The 16,448-nt window shown below is 49.4% G+C and overlaps 1 protein-coding gene across 1 annotated transcript; it reads right to left on the minus strand.

The window, feature by feature from the left end:
- Nucleotides 1-436: 436 nt before the first annotated feature.
- Nucleotides 437-16,055, minus strand: LOC136447123 (pneumococcal serine-rich repeat protein-like). The gene is made up of 8 exons (XM_066445819.1): nt 13,046-16,055; nt 10,109-12,211; nt 7,826-9,919; nt 7,334-7,525; nt 2,654-6,727; nt 1,669-2,170; nt 1,064-1,183; nt 437-575 (listed from the first exon to the last, which is right to left on the minus strand). The coding sequence occupies exons 1-8, from the start codon at nt 16,053-16,055 to the stop codon at nt 437-439; spliced, it is 12,234 nt and encodes a 4,077-aa protein (XP_066301916.1).
- Between the last annotated feature and the right edge of the window lie 393 nt (nt 16,056-16,448).

Genomic DNA, 16,448 nt, shown 5'->3' on the forward strand with positions numbered 1-16,448 from the left:
AGTACTTATTACATCACTTGTCGATAATATAGTTTGGGTTTCTATTATGATTGTGTCATCTGTTGTTTGATCTGATCTTACCTGAGCGGAACTTTGTGTACTCGCCAATGAAGCTGATGATGTAGTCGGAATTGTATCTGTAATGTATCTAGTTCTAGCTGTGTTCGTGTTTCTGTGTTCATGTGTGAGTAGAGCAGTTGATAGATTGGGAAGAGTGCTAACTTGTAACCCTCCCCTATCAGTATTCAATTGAGTTGTGTGAGAAGATTGTGTCGGTGAATATTTTCCAACTTTAGTTGTAGATGATAGAGCTTGGCCCGTTGTTGTCGGTGTTACTTCAGTTGATCGTGGTATGATTGTATGAGAGGAACTGTCTGTGTTATACGTAGATGACATGTCGTTCTGTTCGGTGGTAGCAGAAAGCGTGGGAAACGCGCTACTCCGCTTGGAAGTAGAGATTGTGGTTTTCATGTCTCTGCTTTCCGTCGTCATGAACGAAAAAGCGGATCTCAAAGTACTTGTCAATGTTTGTGGTCCCGTTTTGGAAGTTGCTAGTAATTCTGTACTTGGTCGCTCTGTCGAGGAGGTATCGCTGATGTCAGTTGTAACCTCAAGAGCCGTTGTGGTTTTAGAGGTCAATAATGTAGGAGTTGTCGACCTTTGTGATCTGTCTGTTGAAGTAGTCAGAACGGGGGTCTCTGTACTTGGTCGTTCTGTCCAAAAAGCAGCGCTTCTGTTAGTGATAATTCTATACCTCGATGTCTTTGTCATCATATATAGTCATGGTTAAAAATGTTAAATTCATTTAAAAACAATGTACTCTCCTTCAATTGTAAACATCTTGTTAATATGAAATGGTAGCTATAAAAATAAGTATAAACACTGACATAAATTCAAGTCTTTTCTAGCTGACGTGTGTGCAATATAAAATGCAAAAAAGGTTAAGTATGTCAATGCTAAACGAGGCTAAAATCTTGTGGCAATAATATATATAAAAAACTTCCACTAGAATAGAAACTAATATCAAAAAAGTGTCGTTGAAATAATTTAGAAAAAAACGCACCTGTTGTCAGTTCCGACGAAGGTCGCAACGTTGATCCACTTGAAATATATGGCGTCCTCTCCTCTTTCAGAGTAGATTCCACAGGTGAGGTCAACGTGCTCAGAAACGTGCGAAGACTCTCTGTCGAAGATGTTGCAAAAGACAACATATTTGTGCTTGTCTGCTCTATAGTTGTACCAGCCTCTGTGGTCTCTCCAAGAGTCGATGTCGCTGCGGAAGACGATGGGATTGTGTTTGTCTGCCCTGCAGTTGTACTAGCCGTTGTGGTCTCTCCAAGAGTCGATGTCGCTGCGGAAGACGATGGGATTGTGCTTGTCTGCCCTGCAGTTGTACTAGACGCTGTGGTCTCTCCAAGAGTGGACGTCACAGTGCTTCGATCTGTTGTTGCCTGCACTGTACGGAATGTAGTTCTTTGCGTGGTCGTCCTTTCATCTGCTGCTGTAGTTTCCGCAAGCGTTGAAAATGGGACTAAAGTACTTGGGCTGCTCGTGGTCGATCTGGCTCCATATGTTGTACCGGTCGAAGTTTGACCTGTAGTCTCTACGATTGTAGAATGACCTTCCGACGTGGCGACGATTGTGCTTGAGGCACTATGTGTTGAAGACCTGACAGAAGACGGTTCAAACGTGCTGGCCCTCTCCGTTGTTGTGCTGGCCCCCGTGGTCTCTGCCAAGGTTGACGTCAATGTGCTTTGCTCTGTTGTTACCAGCATTGTGGGAAACTTAGTTGCTTCCGCTGTCGTACTTTGGTCTACCAGGGTAGATTCCGAAAGCGTCGTCGATTGGACTGAAGTTCTTGATCCGATTGAAGTGGAGCTAGATTCAAGTGTTGTGCCCAATGAAGAATGCACTGTAGTCTCTCCCGCAGTTGAATAAACTTCAGAAGTGCTTGCCAGGGTGCTAGTAGCACTTTCTGTTGAAGATGCGGAGGAAGACGACCCAAGTGTGCTTTCCTGCTCTGTAGTTAGACTAGCCTCTGTGGTCTCTCCAAGAGTCGATGTCGCTGCGGAAGACGATGGGATTGTGCTTGTCTGCCCTGCAGTTGTACTAGCCACTGTGGTCTCTCCAAGAGTGGACGTCACAGTGCTTCGATCTGTTGTTGCCTGCACTGTACGAAATGTAGTTCTTTGCGTGGAAGTCCTTTCATCTGCTGTTGTAGTTTCCGCAAGCGTTGAAAATGGGACTGAAGTACTTGGGCTGCTCGTGGTCGATCTGGCTCCGAATGTTGTGCCGGTCGAAGATTGGCCAGTAGTCTCTACGATTGTAGAATGACCTTCCGACGTGGCGACGATTGTGCTTGAGGCACTATGTGTTGAAGACCTGACAGAAGACGGTTCAAACGTGCTGGCCCTCTCCGTTGTTGTGCTGGCCACTGTGGTCTCTGCCAAAGTTGACGTCAAATTGCTTTGCTCGCTTGTAACTGGAATTGTAGAAACCTTGGTTCTTTCTGCGGTCGTGGTTTGAACTCCGGCGGTAGATTCGGAACCTGTAGTCGATTGGACTGAAGTTCTTGATCCGCTGGTGGTCGAACTAAATTCAACTGTTGTTCCAGTTGAAAAATGTGCCGTTGTCTGTCCCGCAGTTGAATGACCTTCAGAAGTGCTTGCAAGGGTGCTTGTAGCTCTTTCTGTTGAAGATGCGGTGGAAGAGGACCCTAGTGTGCTTGCCTGCTCTGTAGTTAGACTAGCCTCTGTGGTCTCTCCAAGAGTCGATGTCGCTGCGGAAGACGATGGGATTGTGCTTGTCTGCCCTGCAGTTGTACTAGCCGCTGTGGTCTCACCAAGAGTGGACGTCACAGTGCTTCGATCTGTTGTTGCCTGCACTGTACGGAATGTAGTTCTTTGCGTGGAAGTCCTTTCATCTGCTGCTGTAGTTTCCGCAAGCGTTGAAAATGGAACTGAAGTACTTGGGCTGCTCGTGGTCGATCTGGCGCCAAATGTTGTGCCGGTCGAAGATTGACCAGTAGTCTCTACGATTGTAGAATGACCTTCCGACGTGGCGACGATTGTGCTTGAGGCACTTTGTGTTGAAGACCTGACAGAAGACGGTTCAAACGTGCTGGCCCTTTCCGTTGTTGTGCTGGCCACTGTGGTCTCTGCCAAGGTTGACGTCAATGTGCTTTGCTCTGTTGTTACCAGCATTGTGGGAAACTTAGTTGCTTCCGCTGTCGTACTTTGGTCTAGCAGGGTAGATTCCGAAAGCGTCGTCGATTGGACTGAAGTTCTTGATCCGATTAAAGTGGAGCTAGATTCAAGTGTTGTGCCAAATGAAGAATGCACTGTAGTCTCTCCTGCAGTTGAATGACCTTCAGAAGTGCTTTCAAGGGTGCTAGTAGCACTTTCTGTTGAAGATGCGGAAGAAGACGACCCAAGTGTACTTGCCTGCTCTGTAGTTAGACTAGCCTCTGTGGTCTCTCCAAGAGTCGATGTCGCTGCGTAAGACGATGGGATTGTGCTTGTCTGCCCTGCAGTTGTACTAGACGCTGTGGTCTCTCCAAGAGTGGACGTCACAGTGCTTCGATCTGTTGTTGCCTGCACTGTACGAAATGTAGTTCTTTGCGTGGAAGTCCTTTCCTCTGCTGCTATAGTTTCCGCAAGCGTTGAAAATGGGACTGAAGTACTTGGGCTGCTCGTGGTCGATCTGGCTCCATATGTTGTGCCGGTCGAAGTTTGGCCTGTAGTCTCTACGATTGTAGAATGACCTTCCGACGTGGTGACGATTGTGCTTGAGGCACTATGTGTTGAAGACCTGACAGAAGACGGTTCAAACGTGCTGGCCCTCTCCGTTGTTGTGCTGGCCACTGTGGTCTCTGCCAAGGTTGACGTCAATGTGCTTTGCTCTGTTGTTAACAGCATTGTGGGAAACTTAGTTGCTTCCGCTGTCGTACTTTGGTCTACCAGGGTAGATTCCGAAAGCGTCGTCGATTGGACCGAAGTTCTTGATCCGATTGAAGTGGAGCTAGATTCAAGTGTTGTGCCAAATGAAGAATGCACCGTAGTCTCTCCTGCAGTTGAATGAACTTCAGAAGTGCTTCCAAAGGTGCTTGGAGCACTTTCTGTTGAAGATGCGGAGGAAGACGACCCAAGTGTGCTTTCCTGCTCTGTAGTTAGACTAGCCTCTGTGGTCTCTCCAAGAGTCGATGTCGCTGCGGAAGACGATGGGATTGTGCTTGTCTGCCCTGCAGTTGTACTAGCCGCTGTGGTCTCTCCAAGAGTGGACGTCACAGTACTTCGATCTGTTGTTGCCTGCACTGTACGAAATGTAGTTCTTAGCGTGGAAGTCCTTTCATCTGCTGCTGTAGTTTCCGCAAGCGTTGAAAATGGGACTGAAGTACTTGGGCTGCTCGTGGTCGATCTGGCTCCATATGTTGTGCCGGTCGAACTTTGGCCTGTAGTCTCTACGATTGTAGAATGACCTTCCGACGTGGCGACGATTGTGCTTGAGGCACTATGTGTTGAAGACCTGACAGAAGACGGTTCAAACGTGCTGGCCCTCTCCGTTGTTGTGATGGCCACTGTGGTCTCTGCCAAGGTTGACGTCAATGTGCTTTGCTCTGTTGTTACCAGCATTGTGGGAAACTTAGTTGCTTCCGCTGTCGTACTTTGGTCTAGTAGGGTAGATTCCGAAAGCGTCGTCGATTGGACTGAAGTTCTTGATCCGATTGAAGTGGAGCTAGATTCAAGCGTTGTGCCCAATGAAGAATGCACCGTAGTCTCTCCTGCAGTTGAATGAACTTCAGAAGTGCTTTCAAGGGTGCTAGTAGCACTTTCTATTGAAGATGCGGAGGAAGACGACCCAAGTGTGCTTTCCTGCTCTGTAGTTAGACTAGCCTCTGTGGTCTCTCCAAGAGTCGATGTCGCTGCGGAAGACGATGGGATTGTGCTTGTCTGCCCTGCAGTTGTACTAGCCACTGTGGTCTCTCCAAGAGTGGACGTCACAGTGCTTCGATCTGTTGTTGCCTGCACTGTACGAAATGTAGTTCTTTGCGTGGAAGTCCTTTCATCTGCTGTTGTAGTTTCCGCAAGCGTTGAAAATGGGACTAAAGTACTTGGGCTGCTCGTGGTCGATCTGGCTCCGAATGTTGTGCCGGTCGAAGATTGGCCAGTAGTCTCTACGATTGTAGAATGACCTTCCGACGTGGCGACGATTGTGCTTGAGGCACTATGTGTTGAGGACCTGATAGAAGACGGTTCAAACGTGCTGGCCCTCTCCGTTGATGTGTTGGCCACTGTGGTCTCTGCCAAGGTTGACGTCAAAGTGCTTTGCTCTCTTGTTACCAGGATTGTGGGAAACTTTGTTGCTTCCGCTGTCGTACTTTGGTCTACCAGGGTAGATTCCAAAAGCGTCGTCGATTGGACTGAAGTTCTTGATCCGATTGAAGTGGAGCTAGATTCAAGTGTTGTGCCCAATGAAGAATGCACTGTAGTCTCTCCTGCAGTTGAATGAACTTCAGAAGTGCTTGCCAGGGTGCTTGTAGCACTTTCTGTTGAAGATGTGGAGGAAGACGACCCAAGTGTGCTTTCCTGCTCTGTAGTTAGACTAGCCTCTGTGGTCTCTCTAAGAGTCGATGTCGCTGCGGAAGACGATGGGATTGTGCTTGTCTGCCCTGCAGTTGTACTAGCCGCTGTGGTCTCTCCAAGAGTGGACGTCACAGTGCTTCGATCTGTTGTTGCCTGCACTGTACGGAATGTAGTTCTTTGCGTGGTCGTCCTTTCATCTGCTGCTGTAGTTTCCGCAAGCGTTGAAAATGGGACTGGAGTACTTGGGCTGCTCGTGGTCGATCTGGCTCCATATGTTGTGCCGGTCGAAGTTTGGCCTGTGGTCTCTACGATTGTAGAATGACCTTCCGACGTGGCGACGATTGTGCTTGAGGCACTATGTGTTGAAGACCTGACAGAAGACGGTTCAAACGTGCTGGCCCTCTCCGTTGTTGTGCTGGCCACTGTGGTCTCTGCCAAGGTTGACGTCAATGTGCTTTGCTCTGTTGTTACCAGCATTGTGGGAAACTTAGTTGCTTCCACTGTTGTACTTTTGTCTACCAGGGTAGATTCCGAAAGCGTCGTCGATTGGACTGAAGTTCTTGATCCGATTGAAGTGGAGCTAGATTCAAGTGTTGTGCCCAATGAAGAATGCACTGTAGTCTCTCCTGCAGTTGAATGAACTTCAGAAGTGCTTGCCAGGGTGCTTGTAGAACTTTCTGTTGAAGATGTGGAGGAAGACGACCCAAGTGTGCTTTCCTGCTCTGTAGTTAGACTAGCCTCTGTGGTCTCTCTAAGAGTCGATGTCGCTGCGGAAGACGATGGGATTGTGCTTGTCTGCCCTGCAGTTGTACTAGCCGCTGTGGTCTCTCCAAGAGTGGACGTCACAGTGCTTCGATCTGTTGTTGCCTGCACTGTACGGAATGTAGTTCTTTGCGTGGTCGTCCTTTCATCTGCTGCTGTAGTTTCCGCAAGCGTTGAAAATGGAACTGAAGTACTTGGGCTGCTCGTGGTCGATCTGGCTCCATATGTTGTGCCGGTCGAAGTTTGGCCTGTAGTCTCTACGATTGTAGAATGACCTTCCGACGTGGCGACGATTGTGCTTGAGGCACAATGTGTTGAAGATCTGACAGAAGACGGTTCAAACGTGCTGGCCCTCTCCGTTGTTGTGCTGGCCACTGTGGTCTCTGCCAAGGTTGACGTCAAAGTGCTTTGCTCGCTTGTTAATGGAATTGTAGAAACCTCTGTTTTTTTTGCGGTCGTGCTTTGAACTCCAGCGGTAGATTCGGAACCTGTAGTCGATTGGAATGAATTTCTTGATCCGCTGGTGGTCGAGCTAAATTCAACTGTTGTTCCAGTTGAAAAATGTGCCGTTGTCAGCCCCGCGGTTGAATGAACTTCAGAAGTGCTTGCAAGGGTGCTTGTAGCACTTTCTGTTGAAGATGCAGCCGAAGACGACTCAAGGGTGCTTGCCTGCTCTGTAGTTAGACTAGCCTCTGTGGTCTCTCCAAGAGTCGATGTCGCTGCGGAAGACGATGGGATTGTGCTTGTCTGCCCTGCAGTTGTACTAGCCGCTGTGGTCTCTCCAAGAGTGGACGTCACAGTGCTTCGATCTGTTGTTGCCTGCACTGTACGGAATGTAGTTCTTTGCGTGGAAGTCCTTTCATCTGCTGCTGTAGTTTCCGCAAGCGTTGAAAATGGGACTGAAGTACTTGGGCTGCTCGTGGTCGATCTGGCTCCATATGTTGTGCCGGTCGAAGTTTGGCCTGTAGTCTCTACGATTGTAGAATGACCTTCCGACGTGGCGACGATTGTGCTTGAGGCACTATGTGTTGAAGACCTGACAGAAGACGGTTCAAACGTGCTGGCCCTCTCCGTTGTTGTGCTGAACCCCGTGATCTCTGCCGAGGTTGACGTCAATGTGCTTTGCTCTGTTGTTACCAGCATCGTGGGAAACTTAGTTGCTTCCACTGTCGTACTTTTGTCTACCAGGGTAGATTCCGAAAGCGTCGTTGATTGGACTGAAGTTCTTGATCCGATTGAAGTGGAGCTAGATTCAAGTGTTGTGCCCAATGAAGAATGCACTGTAGTCTCTCCTGCAGTTGAATGACCTTCAGAAGTGCTTGGAAGGTAGCTTGTAGCACTTTCTGTTGAAGATGCGGCCGAAGACGACCCAAGTGTGCTTTTCTGCTCTGTAGTTAGACTAGCCTCTGTGGTCTCTCCAAGAGTCGATGTCGCTGCGGAAGATGATGGGATTGTGCTTGTCTGCCCTGCAGTTGTACTACCCGCTGTGGTCTCTCCAAGAGTGGACGTCACAGTGCTTCGATCTGTTGTTGCCTGCACTGTACGGAATGTAGTTCTATGCGTGGTCGTTTTTTCATCTGCTGCTGTAGTTTCCGCAAGCGTTGAAAATGGGACTGAAGTACTTGGGCTGCTTGTGGTCGATCTGGCTCCATATGTTGTGCCGGTCAAAGTTTGGCCTGTGGTCTCTTCGATTGTAGAATGACCTTCCGACGTGGCGACGACTGTGCTTGAGGCACTATGTGTTGAAGACCTGACAGAAGAAGGTTCAAACGTGCTGGCCCTCTCCGTTGTTTTGCTGGCCACTGTGGTCTCTGCCAAGGTTGACGTCAATGTGCTTTGCTCTGTTGTTACCAGCATTGTGGGAAACTTAGTTGCTTCCGCTGTCGTACTTTGGTCAACCAGGGTAGATTCCGAAAGCGTCGTCGATTGGACTGAAGTTCTTGATCCGATTGAAGTGGAGCTAGATTCAAGTGTTGTGCCAAATGAAGAATGCACCGTAGTCTCTCCTGCAGTTGAATGACCTTCAGAAGTGCTTCCAAGGGTGCTTGGAGCACTTTCTGTTGAAGATGCGGAGGAAGACGACCCAAGTGTGCTTTCCTGCTTTGTAGTTAGACTAGCCTCTGTGGTCTCTCCAAGAGTCGATGTCGCTGCGTAAGACGATGGGATTGTGCTTGTCTGCCCTGCAGTTGTACTAGCCGCTGTGGTCTCACCAAGAGTGGACGTCACAGTACTTCGATCTGTTGTTGCCTGCACTGTACGAAATGTAGTTCTTAGCATGGAAGTCCTTTCATCTGCTGCTGTAGTTTCCGCAAGCGTTGAAAATGGGACTGAAGTACTTGGGCTGCTCGTGGTCGATCTGGCTCCATATGTTGTGCCGGTCGAACTTTGGCCTGTAGTCTCTACGATTGTAGAATGACCTTCCGACGTGGCGACGATTGTGCTTGAGGCACTATGTGTTGAAGACCTGACAGAAGACGGTTCAAACGTGCTGGCCCTCTCCGTTGTTGTGCTGGCCACTGTGGTCTCTGCCAAGGTTGACGTCAATGTGCTTTGCTCTGTTGTTACCAGCATTGTGGGAAACTTAGTTGCTTCCGCTGTCGTACTTTGGTCTAGCAGGGTAGATTCCGAAAGCGTCGTCGATTGGACTGAAGTTCTTGATCCGATTGAAGTGGAGCTAGATTCAAGCGTTGTGCCCAATGAAGAATGCACCGTAGTCTCTCCTGCAGTTGAATGAACTTCAGAAGTGCTTTCAAGGGTGCTAGTAGCACTTTCTATTGAAGATGCGGAGGAAGACGACCCAAGTGTGCTTTCCTGCTCTGTAGTTAGACTAGCCTCTGTGGTCTCTCCAAGAGTCGATGTCGCTGCGGAAGACGATGGGATTGTGCTTGTCTGCCCTGCAGTTGTACTAGCCACTGTGGTCTCTCCAAGAGTGGACGTCACAGTGCTTCGATCTGTTGTTGCCTGCACTGTACGAAATGTAGTTCTTTGCGTGGAAGTCCTTTCATCTGCTGTTGTAGTTTCCGCAAGCGTTGAAAATGGGACTAAAGTACTTGGGCTGCTCGTGGTCGATCTGGCTCCGAATGTTGTGCCGGTCGAAGATTGGCCAGTAGTCTCTACGATTGTAGAATGACCTTCCGACGTGGCGACGATTGTGCTTGAGGCACTATGTGTTGAAGACCTGACAGAAGACGGTTCAAACGTGCTAGCCCTCTCCGTTGTTGTGCTGGCCACTGTGGTCTCTGCCAAGGGTGACGTCAATGTGCTTTGCTCTGTTGTTAACAGCATTGTGGGAAACTTAGTTGCTTCCGCTGTCGTACTTTGGTCAACCAGGGTAGATTCCGAAAGCGTCGTCGATTGGACTGAAGTTCTTGATCCGATTGAAGTGGAGCTAGATTCAAGTGTTGTGCCCAATGAAGAATGCACTGTAGTCTCTCCTACAGTTGAATGAACTTCAGAAGTGCTTGCCAGGGTGCTTGTAGCACTTTCTGTTGAAGATGCGGAGGAAGACGACCCAAGTGTGCTTTCCTGCTCTGTAGTTAGACTAGCCTCTGTGGTCTCTCCAAGAGTCGATGTCGCTGCGGAAGACAATGGGATTGTGCTTGTCTGCCCTGCAGTTGTACTAGACGCTGTGGTCTCTCCAAGAGTGGACGTCACAGCGCTTCGATCTGTTGTTGCCTGCACTGTACGGAATGTAGTTCTTTGCGTGGTCGTCCTTTCATCTGCTGCTGTAGTTTCCGCAAGCGTTGAAAATGGGACTGAAGTACTTGGGCTGCTCGTGGTCGATCTGGCTCCAGATGTTGTGCCGGTCGAAGTCTGGCCTGTAGTCTCTACGATTGTAGAATGACCTTCCGACGTGGCGACGATTGTGCTTGAGGCACTATGTGTTGAGGACCTGATAGAAGACGGTTCAAACGTGCTGGCCCTCTCCGTTGATGTGCTGGCCACTGTGGTCTCTGCCAAGGTTGACGTCAAAGTGCTTTGCTCTCTTGTTACCAGGATTGTGGGAAACTTTGTTGCTTCCGCTGTCGTACTTTGGTCTACCAGGGTAGATTCCGAAAGCGTCGTCGATTGGACTGAAGTTCTTGATCCGATTGAAGTGGAGCTAGATTCAACTGTTGTGCCCAATGAAGAATGCACTGTAGTCTCTCCTGCAGTTGAATGAACTTCAGAAGTGCTTGCCAGGGTGCTTGTAGCACTTTCTGTTGAAGATGTGGAGGAAGACGACCCAAGTGTGCTTTCCTGCTCTGTAGTTAGACTAGCCTCTGTGGTCTCTCTAAGAGTCGATGTCGCTGCGGAAGACGATGGGATTGTGCTTGTCTGCCCTGCAGTTGTACTAGCCGCTGTGGTCTCTCCAAGAGTGGACGTCACAGTGCTTCGATCTGTTGTTGCCTGCACTGTACGAAATGTAGTTCTTTGCGTGGAAGTCCTTTCATCTGCTGTTGTAGTTTCCGCAAGGGTTGAAAATGGGACTGAAGTACTTGGGCTGCTCGTGGTCGATCTGGCTCCAGATGTTGTGCCGGTCGAAGTCTGGCCTGTAGTCTCTACGATTGTAGAATGACCTTCCGACGTGGCGACGATTGTGCTTGAGGCACTATGTGTTGAGGACCTGACAGAAGACGGTTCAAACGTGCTAGCCCTCTCCGTTGTTGTGCTGGCCACTGTGGTCTCTGCCAAGGTTGACGTCAATGTGCTTTGCTCTGTTGTTAACAGCATTGTGGGAAACTTAGTTGCTTCCGCTGTCGTACTTTGGTCAACCAGGGTAGATTCCGAAAGCGTCGTCGATTGGACTGAAGTTCTTGATCCGATTGAAGTGGAGCTAGATTCAAGTGTTGTGCCCAATGAAGAATGCACTGTAGTCTCTCCTGCAGTTGAATGAACTTCAGAAGTGCTTGCAAGGGTGCTTGTAGCACTTTCTGTTGAAGATGCGGAGGAAGACGACCCAAGTGTGCTTTCCTGCTCTGTAGTTAGACTAGCCTCTGTGGTCTCTCTAAGAGTCGATGTCGCTGCGGAAGACGATGGGATTGTGCTTGTCTGCCCTGCAGTTGTACTAGCCGCTGTGGTCTCTCCAAGAGTGGACGTCACAGTGCTTCGATCTGTTGTTGCCTGCACTGTACGAAATGTAGTTCTTTGCGTGGAAGTCCTTTCATCTGCTGTTGTAGTTTCCGCAAGGGTTGAAAATGGGACTAAAGTACTTGGGCTAATCGTGGTCGATCTGGCTCCGAATGTTGTGCCGGTCGAAGATTGGCCAGTAGTCTCTACGATTGTAGAATGACCTTCCGACGTGGCGACGATTGTGCTTGAGGCACTATGTGTTGAGGACCTGACAGAAGACGGTTCAAACGTGCTAGCCCTCTCCGTTGTTGTGCTGGCCACTGTGGTCTCTGCCAAGGTTGACGTCAATGTGCTTTGCTCTGTTGTTAACAGCATTGTGGGAAACTTAGTTGCTTCCGCTGTCGTACTTTGGTCAACCAGGGTAGATTCCGAAAGCGTCGTCGATTGGACTGAAGTTCTTGATCTGATTGAAGTGGAGCTAGATTCAAGTGTTGTGCCCAATGAAGAATGCACTGTAGTCTCTCCTGCAGTTGAATGAACTTCAGAAGTGCTTGCAAGGGTGCTTGTAGCACTTTCTGTTGAAGATGCGGAGGAAGACGACCCAAGTGTGCTTTCCTGCTCTGTAGTTAGACTAGCCTCTGTGGTCTCTCTAAGAGTCGATGTCGCTGCGGAAGACGATGGGATTGTGCTTGTCTGCCCTGCAGTTGTACTAGCCGCTGTGGTCTCTCCAAGAGTGGACGTCACAGTGCTTCGATCTGTTGTTGCCTGCACTGTACGGAATGTAGTTCTTTGCGTGGTCGTCCTTTCATCTGCTGCTGTAGTTTCCGCAAGCGTTGAAAATGGAACTGAAGTACTTGGGCTGCTCGTGGTCGATCTGGCTCCATATGTTGTGCCGGTCGAAGTTTGGCCTGTAGTCTCTACGATTGTAGAATGACCTTCCGACGTGGCGACGATTGTGCTTGAGGCACTATGTGTTGAAGATCTGACAGAAGACGGTTCAAACGTGCTGGCCCTCTCCGTTGTTGTGCTGGCCACTGTGGTCTCTGCCAAGGTTGACGTCAAAGTGCTTTGCTCGCTTGTTACTGGAATTGTAGAAACCTCTGTTCTTTCTGCGGTCGTGCTTTGAACTCCAGCGGTAGATTCGGAACCTGTAGTCGATTGGAATGAAGTTCTTGATCCGCTGGTGGTCGAGCTAAATTCAACTGTTGTTCCAGTTGAAAAATGTGCCGTTGTCAGCCCCGCGGTTGAATGAACTTCAGAAGTGCTTACAAGGGTGCTTGTAGCACTTTCTGTTGAAGATGTGGAGGAAGACGACCCAAGGGTGCTTGCCTGCTCTGTAGTTAGACTAGCCTCTGTGGTCTCTCCAAGAGTCGATGTCGCTGCGGAAGACGATGGGATTGTGCTTGTCTGCCCTGCAGTTGTACTAGCCGCTGTGGTCTCTCCAAGAGTGGACGTCACAGTGCTTCGATCTGTTGTTGCCTGCACTGTACGGAATGTAGTTCTTTGCGTGGTCGTCCTTTCATCTGCTGCTGTAGTTTCCGCAAGCGTCGAAAATGGGACTGAAGTACTTGGGCTGCTCGTGGTCGATCTGGCTCCATATGTTGTGCCGGTCGAAGTTTGGCCTGTAGTCTCTACGATTGTAGAATGACCTTCCGACGTGGCGACGATTGTGCTTGAGGCACTATGTGTTGAAGACCTGACAGAAGACGGTTCAAACGTGCTGGCCCTCTCCGTTGTTGTGCTGAACCCCGTGATCTCTGCCGAGGTTGACGTCAATGTGCTTTGCTCTGTTGTTACCAGCATCGTGGGAAACTTAGTTGCTTCCACTGTCGTACTTTTGTCTACCAGGGTAGATTCCGAAAGCGTCGTTGATTGGACTGAAGTTCTTGATCCGATTGAAGTGGAGCTAGATTCAAGTGTTGTGCCCAATGAAGAATGCACTGTAGTCTCTCCTGCAGTTGAATGACCTTCAGAAGTGCTTGGAAGGTAGCTTGTAGCACTTTCTGTTGAAGATGCGGCCGAAGACGACCCAAGTGTGCTTTTCTGCTCTGTAGTTAGACTAGCCTCTGTGGTCTCTCCAAGAGTCGACGTCGCTGCGGAAGACGATGGGATTGTGCTTGTCTGTCCTGCAGTTGTACTAGACGCTGTGGTCTCTCCAAGAGTGGACGCCACAGTGCTTCGATCTGTTGTTGCCTGCACTGTACGGAATGTAGTTCTTTGCGTGGTCGTCCTTTCATCTGCTGCTGTAGTTTCCGCAAGCGTCGAAAATGGGACTGAAGTACTTGGGCTGCTCGTGGTCGATTTGGCTCCATATGTTGTGCCGGTCGAAGTTTGGCCTGTAGTCTCTACGATTGTAGAATGACCTTCCGACGTGGCGACGATTGTGCTTGAGGCACTATGTGTTGAAGACCTGACAGAAGACGGTTCAAACGTGCTGGCCCTCTCCGTTGTTGTGCTGGCCCCCGTGGTCTCTGCCAAGGTTGACGTCAATGTGCTTTGCTCGCTTGTTACCAGGATTGTGGGAAACTTTGTTGCTTCCGCTGTCGTACTTTGGTCTACCAGGGTAGATTCCGAAAGCGTCGTCGATTGGACTGAAGTTCTTGATCCGATTGAAGTGGAGCTAGATTCAAGTGTTGTGCCCAATGAAGAATGCACTGTAGTCTCTCCTGCAGTTGAATGAACTTCAGAAGTGCTTGCCAGGGTGCTTGTAGCACTTTCTGTTGAAGATGTGGAGGAAGACGACCCAAGTGTGCTTTCCTGCTCTGTAGTTAGACTAGCCTCTGTGGTCTCTCTAAGAGTCGATGTCGCTGCGGAAGACGATGGGATTGTGCTTGTCTGCCCTGCAGTTGTACTAGCCGCTGTGGTCTCTCCAAGAGTGGACGTCACAGTGCTTCGATCTGTTGTTGCCTGCACTGTACGGAATGTAGTTCTTTGCGTGGTCGTCCTTTCATCTGCTGCTGTAGTTTCCGCAAGCGTTGAAAATGGGACTGAAGTACTTGGGCTGCTCGTGGTCGATCTGGCTCCATATGTTGTGCCGGTCGAAGTTTGGCCTGTGGTCTCTACGATTGTAGAATGACCTTCCGACGTGGCGACGACTGTGCTTGAGGCACTATGTGTTGAAGAAAGGAAAGAAGACGGTTCATACGTGCTGGCCCTCTCTGTTGTTGTGCTGGCCACTGTGGTCTCTGCCAAGGTTGACGTCAATGTGCTTTGCTCTGTTGTTACCAGCATTGTGGGAAACTTAGTTGCTTCCACTGTTGTACTTTTGTCTACCAGGGTAGATACCGAAAGCGTCGTCGATTGGAATGAAGTTCTTGATCCGATTGAAGTGGAGCTAGATTCAAGTGTTGTGCCCAATGAAGAATGCACTGTAGTCTCTCCTGCAGTTGAATGAACTTCAGAAGTGCTTGCCAGGGTGCTTGTAGCACTTTCTGTTGAAGATGTGGAGGAAGACGACCCAAGTGTGCTTTCCTGCTCTGTAGTTAGACTAGCCTCTGTGGTCTCTCTAAGAGTCGATGTCGCTGCGGAAGACGATGGGATTGTGCTTGTCTGCCCTGCAGTTGTACTAGCCGCTGTGGTCTCTCCAAGAGTGGACGTCACAGTGCTTCGATCTGTTGTTGCCTGCACTGTACGGAATGTAGTTCTTTGCGTGGTCGTCCTTTCATCTGCTGCTGTAGTTTCCGCAAGCGTTGAAAATGGGACTGAAGTACTTGGGCTGCTCGTGTTCGATCTGGCTCCATATGTTGTGCCGGTCGAAGTTTGGCCTGTAGTCTCTACGATTGTAGAATGACCTTCCGACGTGGCGACGATTGTGCTTGAGGCACTATGTGTTGAGGACCTGATAGAAGACGGTTCAAACGTGCTGGCCCTCTCCGTTGATGTGCTGGCCACTGTGGTCTCTGCCAAGGTTGACGTCAAAGTGCTTTGCTCTCTTGTTACCAGGATTGTGGGAAACTTTGTTGCTTCCGCTGTCGTACTTTGGTCTACCAGGGTAGATTCCGAAAGCGTCGTCGATTGGACTGAAGTTCTTGATCCGATTGAAGTGGAGCTAGATTCAACTGTTGTGCCCAATGAAGAATGCACTGTAGTCTCTCCTGCAGTTGAATGAACTTCAGAAGTGCTTGCCAGGGTGCTTGTAGCACTTTCTGTTGAAGATGTGGAGGAAGACGACCCAAGTGTGCTTTCCTGCTCTGTAGTTAGACTAGCCTCTGTGGTCTCTCTAAGAGTCGATGTCGCTGCGGAAGACGATGGGATTGTGCTTGTCTGCCCTGCAGTTGTACTAGCCGCTGTGGTCTCTCCAAGAGTGGACGTCACAGTGCTTCGATCTGTTGTTGCCTGCACTGTACGAAATGTAGTTCTTTGCGTGGAAGTTCTTTCATCTGCTGTTGTAGTTTCCGCAAGGGTTGAAAATGGGACTAAAGTACTTGGGCTAATCGTGGTCGATCTGGCTCCGAATGTTGTGCCGGTCGAAGATTGGCCAGTAGTCTCTACGATTGTAGAATGACCTTCCGACGTGGCGACGATTGTGCTTGAGGCACTATGTGTTGAGGACCTGACAGAAGACGGTTCAAACGTGCTAGCCCTCTCCGTTGTTGTGCTGGCCACTGTGGTCTCTGCCAAGGTTGACGTCAATGTGCTTTGCTCTGTTGTTAACAGCATTGTGGGAAACTTAGTTGCTTCCGCTGTCGTACTTTGGTCAACCAGGGTAGATTCCGAAAGCGTCGTCGATTGGACTGAAGTTCTTGATCCGATTGAAGTGGAGCTAGATTCAAGTGTTGTGCCCAATGAAGAATGCACTGTAGTCTCTCCTGCAGTTGAATGAACTTCAGAAGTGCTTGCAAGGGTGCTTGTAGCACTTTCTGTTGAAGATGCGGAGGAAGACGACCCAAGTGTGCTTTCCTGCTCTGTAGTTAGACTAGCCTCTGTGGTCTCTCTAAGAGTCGATGTCGCTGCGGAAGACGATGGGATTGTGCTTGTCTGCCCTGCAGTTGTACTAGCCGCTGTGGTCTCTCCAAGAGTGGACGTCACAGTGCTTCGATCTGTTGTTGCCTG

The sequence above is a fragment of the Branchiostoma lanceolatum genome, chromosome 13, assembly GCF_035083965.1.
Source record: "Branchiostoma lanceolatum isolate klBraLanc5 chromosome 13, klBraLanc5.hap2, whole genome shotgun sequence".
Classification (NCBI taxonomy): domain Eukaryota; kingdom Metazoa; phylum Chordata; class Leptocardii; order Amphioxiformes; family Branchiostomatidae; genus Branchiostoma; species Branchiostoma lanceolatum.